Below are 13,692 nucleotides of genomic sequence, written 5' to 3' on the forward strand. Positions count from 1 at the left end.
GTTGGCAGTATAGTTCACCCACATTAGGTTTTCAGTTTAGTTCCCCCAACAGTAGGCTGGCAGTAAAGTTCCCCCACATTAGGTTGGCAGTAAAGTTTCCCTCACATTAGGTTGTAGTTCCCCCACATTAGGTAGGCAGTGGACCCCACAGACATACAGCCTTCAGCCATATATAGTGTATGGCTGGAGGTTGTATGCCTGTGTACTGCCCCACTTCAGTGCTCCGACCACCACTCCTCCGTTCAGGGGTCATGATTTACTGCTATGACCTATAGCCTAGTACCATAGTAGGACGTCACCACTGCAACAAGTCAATTGATGAAATTTCTTCACGCCTAGATTTCCACCATCATCTGTAGTTAGGGCCTCATAGAAAAGTGGAAGTATATAAGAACCACAGTAACTGAACAGCAGCAGCACACTTCTCTCCCTGCTCATTCTTGTGATCAGTTGGGGTCTGAACACTTATCCCCATTTATCAGACATCTCAAAAGTTTTTAATTTTTTATTGACAGGCACATTTAAATAACATTGCAGTTTGTCACTTGGAAAAATATTACTACTACAGATAGCAAGATTGTACAGATGAAAAATGTTGACAGAACACTGACTAATTGCTAAGCACAATATGTCAATATTTGTATAATGTACACATACTATAGAGGTAAACTCGGCGATGTTCAGACAGTTGTAATTCAGCTGCAGAAAGATTTTGTTTCTTAGAAGTTTCTTCTCTTTGTTCTTAGAAGACGTGATCCTATTCTTATTACAAAATATAAAACTCCTGTACAGCTTTGTGTTATACTCATCTGAACGGAGATGGAATTAAATAAATAAACTCTTGTACCTCTAGAGGGCATTGCATAGTAAGATAAGTAATCTAAGATTAAACTATACCCAGATATCCTAGAGGCCTAGTACATGAGTAACATGCACGTTAACTAATAACTATCCAAGGCAAATATACCAAAGGGCACATGCAAACAATCTGAAGCACTCATTGTTTTCTTACGTTCCAGCAGTAGTTACAAGAAACAACTGTATCATATAAAAAAGAAAAGAATGTTTAGCTTGTCTGCACAACTCTCCAAATCCAAAGGTAGGCCTTGTTTTTTTATTTTTATTTTTATTTTTTTTCCTGCAGTATTCTAGTAAAAATATATGGTATCAGATAAATTCCAGTGTGTGGGAGATGAGCTGTCAGCTCATTCCTGAGGCTATTGACATCTGAAAATGTTTTGCTATCTTCTTATAGCCTTCTCCAGCTTTGTGAGCATCAACTATTTTCAGTTTCAGATTTCTAGACAACTGCTTGGAAGAACCCATGGTGCTGATTGTTGAGGCAAGGTCAGATGAGTCTGGGCATTTAAAACCTTTGAGATTGACATCACCTGGTCTTCCCAGATGATGATTGAGAACAATCCATGACACTGGCAGCTTTGCAAAGGGGGTAGTGCATGCATTTTTTTATTTTCTGTTATTTTGAAAGTGTAAATGAGGGAAATAAAATCTAACTTTTGTTGACATATTATAAGAATGTCTAATCTGTAATTTGATGCCTTTAGGAGATTTTTCCATCATTCCTTGGCTTCTTTATGCACATTAATACAATTTTTTTACCTGGGGTGCCCAAACTTTTGATCCCCACTGTATATGGGGGCAATGTTTGGGACCTCATGCTATATGGGGGAAATGTTTGGGCCTGCTACCATTTGGAGGCAATGTTGAGATCAAATGCTATATGGGACAACGTTTGGGGCTTAATATTCTATGGGGGGCAATGTTTGGGGCCTAATACTATATGGCGGCAATGTTTGGGGTCTAATACTATATTGGGCAATGTTTTGGGCCGAATACTCTATGGGGACAATGTTTGGGGCCTAATACTTATGAGGGCAATTTAAAGGGGCCTAATACTATATGAAGGCGATGTGATAGGGCCTTATTCTCTAGAGGGCAATATGAGGGTGTCTAATATTATACAGAAACCTTAAGGGGCCTAATTCTATATGTAGGTAATGTAAGGGGGCCTAATGCTATACGGGGACACAGAGGGGACAAATACCATATGGGGCACAGAGGGAACTAATACTATATGGGGCAGTGAAATACATATAGGGAGTTTGTATAGAGGAGAGACTTTTGCTGCAGCAAGAAGCCTAAAATGTTTGTCTGGCAGATTCGGTGTAGACGAGTTGTTATAGGAAGTAGTCTTCATGATGGTCTGGACCATATGGATAAGAAAGAAAAGTAAATGACTCCGATCAGAGAAGTCACCCCTGTGAGTTTGTAACTATAATTATGCGGTGGCCCAGTATGGGATGGTGTTGCCCTGCCTCTCCTGCCCTGTCTGGCAGTATCCCAGGGCCCCCTGACATTGTATCCCCCATGTAAATATGTTTTGTATTATAAGATGTGTTATACCTTTAATAAATGTACCATGTAATTGTTACCCAGGAGGTATCAGTGACCAGCTGATCACAAGGGTGACCTATGGGTTCCCTTTTAGTCTCCCCCATGTAAGCCCTGGGTGGAGATAGCTTCTCTCTCTTGTTGCTGAGGTCCAGTGCAGTCAAGCTGTCTCAGTGTGTGTGTCTAGAGCTTTGGAGGCCTCAAGCCCAGTCTGCAGCCACAGTCAAGTACAGTACAAGTAAGCTAAACCTGCAATAATTGTCAGTCATCTGTCTAGTCAATGTGGCCTGCACTAAAATTCTACTACAAGTCCCAGTGAACCTGCAAGGTATCTGAGTCACTGGTCACCTCCTTGGGCCCTAGCTGCACTGTATAGACTTTACCAACTGTCTACCCTCAGTAAAGCTATCATTGTCCGTAACTTGGCGTTGTAGTCTTTATTGCCCCCGTGCCTAGCCCAGGATCCAGCGGTATACCTTCGGGTGGTTAGAGGCTAAACCACGCCCTGATGTAAAAAATACAAGAGGTTTATACCATCTGCCCCTAGGGTAGCAACATCTGGCCTGCACCCCACACCCTGCCACCACAATCCCTTCTGCTGTAAGCAGCATCTGTGCGCAGCTGGGTTTTTTTTCTGTATGGTCACTGTTCGAGGGGATATTGGTGTTTGTATAGTGGTTTTTATTCAACAACAATATAGCAAATTAAGTTAGTGGTAATGGTGGTGGTCATGGTGTGGTGCAATTATTTGTCCCTTGTATAGTGGTGTTATTGGTGATATTGGTCCGTGTATAGTGGTCTTTATTTCCTTACAGTAAGATGGTATTATATAGTCACTGCATATGTTGTCTCGGAGTGGAGGTATATGTTTCTTAGCCTGATGCTATTATAAAATCCAACATGTACCAGGGCAGAACTTGAACTGTGTATGAGGCCCCAACATTTCTGACAGCAGCCCTGAGGACAGAATATGAGGATGGGATATGAGGTCAGGAGATGAGGATAAAACCATCATTGATAGGTTATTATATACATTTGGCAACATGTTTCTGGCCCTTCCTTAAGCATCCTTACTCTTCAGAGCCTGTACCAGTGCGAGCCCTTCCCCGTCTCTGAGGCTCCAGTGTATTCAGAATGTCATCATGAGAGGCAGGAGGGTTCATTGCCAGCGCAAGTATATAGAGGTACTGGGGTGGACTGGACTCAGGAAGGTCAGTGTGTTGTATTTTATTATTGTATTATTTCATTTCTTTATATTTATCCCAGAAAAACGCTTAATATTGTTACTTGAGGGAACACTGTAATTTAAAAAATTGCATGCATTGACTGGAGAGTGGAGGTATCACTAGGTTCTGTACAGTAAGACCACAGTACATTTTAGAAGTATACTGAGATGCCCTGATCTAGCTACAACCCATTAACGACCTGTGCCGTGTATATATATATACTGTTTGACCAGGAGGTAGGTCTATGAAGCGAGCTCAGGAGCTGAACTCACTTCATATCCTTTCGGTCCCGGCTGCTATCAGCAGCCAGGACCCATGGCTAATGCCGGACACTCAATCAGGCTGATGGCCGGCATTAACCTTTAAGACGCCACGATCAGAGTTGACCGCGGTGTCTAAAATGCTGAAAATGCAATGCCAGCAGCTCAGCGAAGCTGATCGGGATCATCGCTAAAAAACAGTGTTAAAAAAAGAAATAGTTAATAAATGTGATTTAACCCATTCCCTAATAAAAGTTTGAATCACCCTGCTTTTCCCATAAAAAAAATATGTAAACAAAAATAAACATAAACATATGTGGTATCGCCATGTGCGTAAATGTCCGAACTATAAAATATAATGTTAATTAGACCGCACGGTCAATGGCGTATGTGTAAAAAAAATACTAAAGTCCAGAATTGCATATTTGCAAAAAAAATGGTACCAATAAAAACTGCAGATCACTGCACAGAAAATGAGCCCTCAAACAGCCCCATATATGGAAAAAAAAAGTTATAGGGGTGAGAAGAGGACATTTTTAAACATGCAAATTTTCGTACAAAATGTTATAATTTTTTAAAAGAAGTAAAACTAATTAAAACCTATATAAATTTGGTATCATTTTAATCATATGGATCTACAGACTAAAGATAAGATGTAGTTTTTACCATAAAGTGCACTGTGTAGAATCAGAAGCCCCCATAAGTTACAAAATTGCATTTTTTGTTTTCAATTTTAACACATAAATAATATTTTTTTTTTGTTTCACCATAGATTTTGTGGTGAAATGATTAATTTCATTACAAAGTACAACTGATGGTGCAAAAAACAAGACCTCATATAGGTCTGAAGGTGAACAATTAAAAGCGTCATGATTTTTAGAAGGTGAGGATGAAAAAACAAAAGTGCAAAAATGAGAAAACCCCTGTGTCCATAAGGGGTTAATAAACTAAAGCTGTCTGTCACTTTGAGACCTCACACACACTCTGCACATTGTGTGACATTAAGATGGTTTCTGATACACTTGGATGTGAATGATTCGTGTGCATTACACTGCTTACTTGTATTTCACCTAATAGCCAGTAGGTGGCGACCGAGCACCTTTCTTCACGTTGACGTTGTAAGGCATGTAAGCTGCTCAGGAGCTGGCATTTAGTCTGTTACTATTTGTAGCTGTGCTCGGAGATGGATTGAGCCTGCCTGGCTGAGGTCATTGCATAAGACAGCGTGGTAGTGGAATGAATAGGCGAAAGGTATTTGTGTATTGTGCAGTGTAGTGACGTTGTGTGTGCAGTGCTGTATCCCTTTATCGTGCATCCGTCTATTACAGTGTCTCCCAACCCTTGTGCCTCCAGCTGTTGCTTTATTACCTCTCCCAGCATGCCAGGACAGCCTTTGGCATGCTGGGAGTTGTAGTTTTGCAACAGCCGTATGGAAAACACTGGTCTATTTTTATTGCCTAATCTACATGCTGCGGTTCTTTGGTAAAGTTGTTTCACAAGGGCACTGGGCATGTGATACAGAAGTAGTCCTGAAGCAGTGTTTCCCAACCAGGGTTCCTCCAGCTGTTGCATAACTACAACTTCCAGCATGCCCGGACAGCCTTTGGCTGTCCGTGCATGCTGAGAGTTGTAGTTTTGCAACAGCTGGAGGCACATTGGTTGGGAAACACTGTCCTGGAGACTGGTGACCAATGGAGGTGTTCATAGACCCAGCTGCATCAAACCTACAAGGTCAACTAAATGTCCCTTAAAGGGGTACTCCGGTGAAAACCTTTTTTCTTTTAAATCAACTGGTGGCAGAAAGCTAAACAAATTTGTAAATTACTTCTATTAAAAAATATGAATCCTTCCAGTACTTATTAGCTGCTGAATGCTACAGAGGAAATTCCTTTCTTTTTGGAACACTGATGACATCACGAACACAGTGCTCTCTGCTGACATATCTGTCCATTTCAGCAACCATGAATAGCATTGTGGCTCAGTGGTTAGCACTGCTGCCTTGCAGTGCTGGCGACTTGGGTTCAAATCCCACTAAGGACAACAATAAGTAAAGCATTATTATTATAATAACGTCAGCAGAGAACTGTGGTCGTGATGTCATCAGAGAACATTCCAAAAAGAAAAGAATTTCCTCTGTAGTATTCAGCAGCTAATAAGTACAGCAAGGATTAACATTTTTTAATAGAAGTAATTTACAAATATGTTTAACTTTCTGCCACCAGTTGATTTAAAAGAAAAAAGGTTTTCACCGGAGTACCCCTTTAAATAAGGGTAATACAAAAATAAATAAATGCACACCACGATAGCCGTGTCCCGTAAGCCGTAGTTCACACAGCAGAAAAATTGGCAATGTTTTTTATTTTATGCGCTGACAGACATTAAACTGTATGTAAAATATGTTGCTGATTTTCTTGCTGTGTGAACCTGGCAATTGTACACGACATAACTATTGTGTATCTGTGCGGCCTCTACGCAGAGCTGTTGGGCCTAACGTTCAGATCCAGCTGAAGGGAATCTGGAAAATAGACCGAAAGTATTGCAGTTTATATATAGCAGAAACACGCAGGGTTAACACAGTGTATGATGGAAGCGGAGAATTACACGGGGATTTCTGAAATACGGACATTTTATATGTGGATTTCATGGGCCTTTTTTAATTTGCAAGTGTATTTTTTACCTTAGTTTTTGCATATGTGGTGTTCCATATGTGGTATTGCATACCGTACCTTGTATGGTGGTCCCCAAAGTCAGAGTAACTACGCTCAGGTAGGGTCCCCCAGGTGGGACAGCCCCTAGTCGCCTCTTCTCTACTCTAATTCTGTGATGTTTACATGTACATATTTAATAATAATGTATATTTAATATAATGTATAGTATGCTTACCTTGTTAGCGTCGCAGGACCTTCAGTCATGTGACCATGTTAATTCCTCTATGGTATGTTAGAGGACCTTTGGAGGTCCTTGGGTCACATGTTACCCATAATACTATGTAAAGGTGATTGACAGCAGTATTGGACCAATTAATTCTGTTATCGCTCTCTTGGGTTGCTGCTCTCGTGGATGCCGGACTAGCAGGACGGATCTGCGCAACTTTCAAAGACATGCTAGGCCTGAAAACCTACCGGCCTCAGCCTAAACTAAACCGTGAGTTCTAAACTACCCCCGCTAATGCTAGCGTGACTACTGGACCGCAACTAAATACCCTAAATCCAGTGGAACAGCGCATATCAGTCTAAGGACTCAAAATTTCTTAAGGTCCCAACCTTTGTCAATCTCCAAGAGAATTAGCATTTGTAGAGACTGTTCCTGTTATGAAGCTTGCATAAAATTTTCAGTAAAAGTTCCAACTGTACGGGGGCCGCGGCTCTCCTGTGCAGGGGGCGTGCCAGCCGCAGCATGATGTTGCGGCCGCCACGCCTCCTCCATACATCTCTATGGGAGCGGCGGGGAGGCAGCATTCGTGCCTCCCCGCATGCCCCATAGAACTGTATGGGGACGGGGAGGGGACGGGGAGGAGACGGGGCGTCACCGTCGACCTCTAGGTTGACGCTAAGTCACCATGGGCGCTAATGCCGGCACCCCGTTAGGGAGGTCGAGGGGGGTCCCAGCGGTCGGACCCCCCCGCGACCAAACACATATCCCCTATCCTGTGGATAGTGGATAAGTGTAATTCCGCTGCAGTTGTCCTTTAATGGAAATCAGTGTCAACTGCACTAACTTGACCCATATGAGGGCTTGCTTTTTTGTGGGACTGATTGTACTTTGTAATGACACCTTTTATTTTTCCATAACATATGCTCTTAAACAAAAACAAAAAAATATTGTTTTTTAAATTGAAATAAAAATTGTTGATTTTCTTTTTTATGCCATATACCCCGTGGTTAATCTAACATGTTATTTTAAAACTTCAGGTCGGCCTGATTACAGCAATACAAAATGTTTATACGGTAGTTTCAGTCTCCTCCTTTTTGGAATTTTTTTTATTTTATTTTTTTCATTTCTATTTTATGACCCTTATAACTTTTTTATTTTATTGTATACTGAGCTGTATGAGGGCTAATTTTTATGCACCATAATCAGTTGTATGTATCGGTACCATTTTGGTATTGATCTGACTTTTTTATAGCTTTTTACTTTTTTTGATGTTATCAAAAATTGCAATTCTGGGTATGGTATTTTTTTCTTACATTTACCGTACAGAATATATAATGTTATTTTTCTATAGTTTGGACAATTACACACGCGGCGATACCAAATATATGTTTATTTTTATTATGTTTACATGGTTTTTATATAGGAAAAGGGGTTGATTTGAACTTTTAATATGGAAGGGGTTAATGTGTGTCTTTTAAACTTTTATTAAAGTTTTTTTGACACTTAGGGGACTTAGGAATCAGGAGGAATCATTAGATTCCTCATATAGATCAATGCAGTTCTATTGAACTCCATTGATCCGTGGTCTCTGTGCTTTATTGACACCAGGGAACAAGAGGTAAGCCCTCCGGCTTCCTCTACAGTGGATCCACCCCATTAGCCCACCAGGGAGCATTTACATGTAACAAAAAGTGAGTGATCCAGCTCACCTTCCCTGATGTACGGTGCTCGGACCGGTGCCTGGCAAGGCATCCAATATTGAAGAAAGAAAGTAGGGAGGGTCCAGCACTTCGCTGCAAGAAGCTTTATTGAAGACACATCACACCATAAAAATAAGAGTCAGTCAGACATGTTTCGAGCACAAGTGCTCTTCCTCGGTGTTATGTATCTTCAATAAAGCAACGAAGTGCTGGATCCTCCCTATTTTCTTTCTTCAGCATTTACATGTCCCTTTAGACGCCACTGTCAGCTTTGACAGCAGCAATTTAAAGGGTTAATAGTCGCCCACGGTGATCTCCGCATGTCGGCTATTAGCAGCGGCCCCATGCTATTGAAAAGAGCTAGGGGCCGCCGGGTATGGAGGGGGCTCAAGTCAGAAGCCCGCTTCATACACCCTGAGTCCTTAACCCCTTAACGACGCAGGACGTATATTTACGTCCTGCGCCGGCTCCCGCGATATGAAGCGGGATCGCGCCGCGATCCCGCATCATATCGCGTCGGTCCCGGCGCTAATCAACGGCCGGGACCCGCGGCTAATACCACACATCGCCGATCACGGCGATGTGCGGTATTAACCCTTTAGAAGCGGCGGTCAAAGCTGACCGCCGCTTCTAAAGTGAAACTGAAAGTATCCCGGCTGCTCAGTCGGGCTGTTCGGGACCACCGCGGTGAAATCGCGGCGTCCCGAACAGCTGATCGGACACCGGGAGGGCTCTTACCTGCCTCCTCGGTGTCCGATCGACAAATGACTGCTCCGTGCCTGAGATCCAGGCAGGAGCAGTCAAGCGCTGATAATGCTGATCACAGGCGTGTTAATACACGCCTGTGATCAGGATGAGAGATCAGTGTGTGCAGTGTTATAGGTCCCTATGGGACCTATAACACTGCAAAAAAAAAGTTAAAAAAAAGTGTTAATAAAGGTCATTTAACCCCTTCCCTAATAAAAGTTTGAATCACCCCCCTTTTCCCATAAAAAAAATAAAACAGTGTAAAAAAATAAATAAATAAACATATGTGGTATTGCCGCGTGCGTAAATGTCCGAACTATAAAAATATATCATTAATTAAGCCGTACGGTCAATGGCGTACGCGCAAAGAAATTCCAAACTCCAAAAAAGCGTATTTTGGTCACTTTTTATAACATTAAAAAATGAATAAAAAGTGATCAAAAAGTCCGATCAAAACAAAAATCATACCGATAAAACCTTCAGATCACGGCGCAAAAAATGAGTCCTCATACCGCCCTGTACGTGGAAAAATAAAAAAGTTATAGGGGTCAGAAGATGACATTTTTAAACGTATAAATTTTCCTGCATGTAGTTATGATTTTTTCCAGAAGTGCGACAAAATCAAACCTATATAAGTAGGGTATCATTTTAACCGTATGGACCTACAGAATAATGATAAGGTGTAATTTTTACCGAAATATGCACTGCGTAGAAACGGAAGCCCCCAAAAGTTACAAAATGGCGTTTTTTTTTTTTTATTTTGTCGCACAATGATTTTTTTTTCCGTTTCGTCGTGCATTTTTGGGTAAAATGACTAATGTCACTGCAAAGTAGAATTGGCGACGCAAAAAATAAGCCATAATATGGATTTTTAGGTGGAAAATTGAAAGGGTTATGATTTTTAAAAGGTAAGGAGGAAAAAACGAAAGGGCAAAAACGGAAAAACCCTGAGTCCTTAAGGGGTTAAGTGGTTAAGGACCCGGCTGTTTATTGAATTCTGACTAAAACCTTACATATTTTCCTAACACATCTGGATAGGTAACATCCTTAACAGTTACACGCATGCTTAGAAATCATAATGCTTTCAATTTTGCACATACAGACCCATTTAAGGGTTTGTTTTTGCGTCAGCAATTGTACTTTGTAATGAAATCGCTTATTTTACAACATAATCTGCAGGGAAACTTATTTTTGGGGTGAAATTAAAAAAAAATGCCATTTTGTATCTTCTGTGGGCTTCCGTTTCTATGCAGTGCACTTTTTGGTAAAAATGACACCTTATCCTTATTCTGTAGGTCCATATGATTTTTGTAGATTTTATTTTATTTTACTACTTAAAAAAATAACTAGAGGACCCAGGACTGATCCCTGGGGAACCCTAACAGAAAGGGGAAGAAGAGAAAAAGTAGATCTGGTTAATGAGACACTGAAGGAGCGGTCAGAGAGGTAGGAGGAAAACCAGGTGAGAGCAGAGTGCTTAAGACCTATGAAGCAGAGACTACTGAGGAGGAGTTTGTGATCTACAGTGTCAAAAGCTGCAGAGAGGCTAGGAGAATCAATAGAGAGAAATTGCCATTAGATTTGCAGTCAGATGATTATTAGAGACCTGGACATTTCTGTGGAGTGTAGGGAGCGGAAACCAAACTGTAAGGGGTTGGGGAGCAAGTTTTTCAGAGAGATAGTGGATTAGGCCGGAATAGACCAACCTTTCCAGGAGTTTGGAGATAAAGGAGAGATTAGAGACGTCAATAGTTAGCTGCACAGGACGGGTCCAGAAATATTGTTTTTCAGTAACTGGGTTATGACAGAATTTGGAGGAGGGAAAGATACCAGAAGAGAGGGTAAGGTTAAACATTTTAGTTAGGTGACAGGTGATAGCTGGGGAGAGAGACTGGATGAGCTTTTCTTTTGTGGTATGGGGTGTGATGCAGGGCAGATGGAATTACCCTATTGGCAGATGGCATTAACCCCTTGTATTTGTGACGCTAGGGCGGGGTTTATCCTCAATACCACCCAAAGGTGTACCGCAGGATCCTGGGCTAGGCACGGGGGCAATAATGACTCCGATGCCAAGTTACGGACAACGGTAGCTTTACTGAGGTTAGGCAGATGGAACAGTCTATACAGTTCAGCCAGGTCCAGTGAGCTGACCAGTGACTTCAGAGACCTTAAGGGCTTGCTGGGACTTGTAGTAGAACGGGACAATTTAGTGCAGGCCACATTAACTTGACAGATGACTTGACTGACTTGTGACTGACAATGCTGTGACTGTGGCTTACTTACTTGAGGCCTCCTATGACTCCATACACACCCCTAGACTGACTGCACTGGACCTCAGCAACAAGAGCTCTAAGCTCCAAGAGAGTGAGCAAAGGCTCCACCCAGGGCTTATATGGGGGAGACTCTGGTGGGGTCCCATTGGTCACCCTTAGGTCACCTTATTACTGATACCTCCAGGGTAACAATCACATGACAACTCACATGTTAAACAGTCTTAAAGTGACAACGCTTTCTTCACACATTACACAGTACAATACATGGTTAACATGTACATGGGGGGGGGGGGGGAACACTGAAGGGAGGCTGCCTCACAGGGCAGCAAGGGTAGGGGGTAACAACTCCTGTACTGGGCCACCACACTTTTGTCTCTGTTTTTTATTATGTATGTGTTGCTGCTGAAATAAACAGTATTAATACCATGTTTTCTTATCTTTACAGACATGAATTACACACGTTTTTTGACAGCTGTGAGTGCAGCCAGGCAAGCCTCACCAATAAGGGCAATGAGTAAGTACATATGAGATATATATAGCATTATGCTTATTTCAGCCATTATTTAGTTAGAGATGTATACACAAGCTTGCAAAATGTTTTCAAATCAGTTGGTGCCAGAAATATTTGTCAATTACTAAAAATAAAGGGGTTACTAAAAATCTTACTAAAAATCTTAAAGGGGTTGTTCAGTGAAAGACGACAACTTGTCCCCTATCCACACGATAGGGGATAAGTGTCTGATCACGGGGGGTTCCTACCACTAAGACACCCTGCAATCTACTGAACCGGACCCCAGCTAACTGAGAGGATGTGCTCTGATAATTTATATGGGAGCAGCAGAGATGCCCGAGTACAGCGCTCAGGTCTCTTTGGGTGCTCCCATAGAGAATGAATGGAGCAAGTGAAGGCTTACATTTTTTTTTATAGAATTAATTTACAAATCTGTATTGCTTTTTTTTTTGGCACCAGTTGATTTTAAAAAATACATTTTTTTTTGCCCTTTAGTAACTTTTTAATGTGAACCTGCTAGCAGGTTTTTAGGGTATAAAGTAAGGACATGGATAAGTGCTTTGGATCCTGTATCCATACATACCTCTCATTAGTTAACTAACCCCTCCATTATTGATATAGCAGTTTAACCCCTTAAGGACCAAGCCCATTTTGGCCTTAAAGGGGTATTCCAGGAAAAAAAACTTTTTTTTTTATATCAACTGGCTCCAAAAAGTTGAACAGATTTGTAAATTACTTCTATTAAAAAATCTTAACCCTATTATTTATCAGCTGCGGAAGTTGAGTTGTTTTCTGTCTGGCAACAGTGCTCTCTGCTGACATCTATGCTTGTCTTGGGAACTGCACAGAGTAGAAGAGGTTTGCTATGGGGATTTGCTTCTAAACTGGGCGGTTCCCGAGACACGTGTCATCAGTGAGCACTTAGACAGAAAAGAACAACTCCACTCCATCAGCTCATAAGTACTAAAAGGATTAAGTTTTTTTTTTATAGAAGTCATTTACAAATCTGTTTAACTTTCTGGAGCCAGTTGATATATAAAAAAAAAAGTTTTTTCCTGGATAACCCCTTTAAGGACCAAGCCAATTTTATTTTTACGTTTACATTTTTTCCTCCTCGCCTTCAAAAAATCATAACTCTTTTATATTTCTATCCACAGATCCATATTACGGGCTTATTTTTTGTGTGACCAATTGTACTTTGTAATGACATCACTCATTTTACCATAAAATGTATGGTGCAACCAAAAAAAATATTATTTATGTGGGGAAATTGAAAAGAAAACCGCAATTAAGACATTTTAGAAGGTTTCGTTTTCACGCTGTACACTTTACAGTAAAAATGTTTTCTTTATTCTGTGGGTCAAAAAGATTAAAATTATACCCATGGTTAAATACTTTTATATTATTGTACCGCTTTAAAAAAAAAAAAAAAATCTACATTTTTTTTAAAGGGGGGTACTCCGGTGGAAAAAAAAAATTGTAAATCAACTGGTGCCGGAAAATTTAACAGATTTGTAAATGATTTCTAGTTAAAAATCTTAATTCTTCCAGTACTTACCAGCTGCTGTTTGCTTTACAGGAAATTGAGTTATTCTTTTCTGTCTTACCACAGTGCTCTCTGCTGACACCTCTGTTCCATGTCAGGAACTGTCCAGAGTCGGAGCAAATCCCCATAGCAAACCTCTCCTG

The 13,692-nt window shown here is 41.1% G+C and overlaps 1 protein-coding gene across 2 annotated transcripts in view; it reads left to right on the top strand.

The window, feature by feature from the left end:
* Positions 1-978: 978 nt before the first annotated feature.
* AADAT (aminoadipate aminotransferase) overlaps positions 979-13,692 on the top strand; it is a 48,309-nt gene continuing 35,595 nt past the window's right edge. Inside the window, exons 1-2 of one of the 2 annotated variants that reach the window (XM_056560859.1) lie at positions 979-1,099; positions 11,938-12,006. In XM_056560859.1, the coding sequence (XP_056416834.1) occupies positions 1,063-1,099; positions 11,938-12,006 (106 nt within the window). In that variant the 5' untranslated portion in view covers positions 979-1,062. Of the gene's footprint in view, positions 1,100-5,019; positions 5,150-11,937; positions 12,007-13,692 lie in introns of those variants that run through there. The other variant, XM_056560865.1, reaches the window with a different exon arrangement.

The sequence above is a fragment of the Hyla sarda genome, chromosome 1 (genome assembly GCF_029499605.1).
Source record: "Hyla sarda isolate aHylSar1 chromosome 1, aHylSar1.hap1, whole genome shotgun sequence".
NCBI classification, from domain to species: domain Eukaryota; kingdom Metazoa; phylum Chordata; class Amphibia; order Anura; family Hylidae; genus Hyla; species Hyla sarda.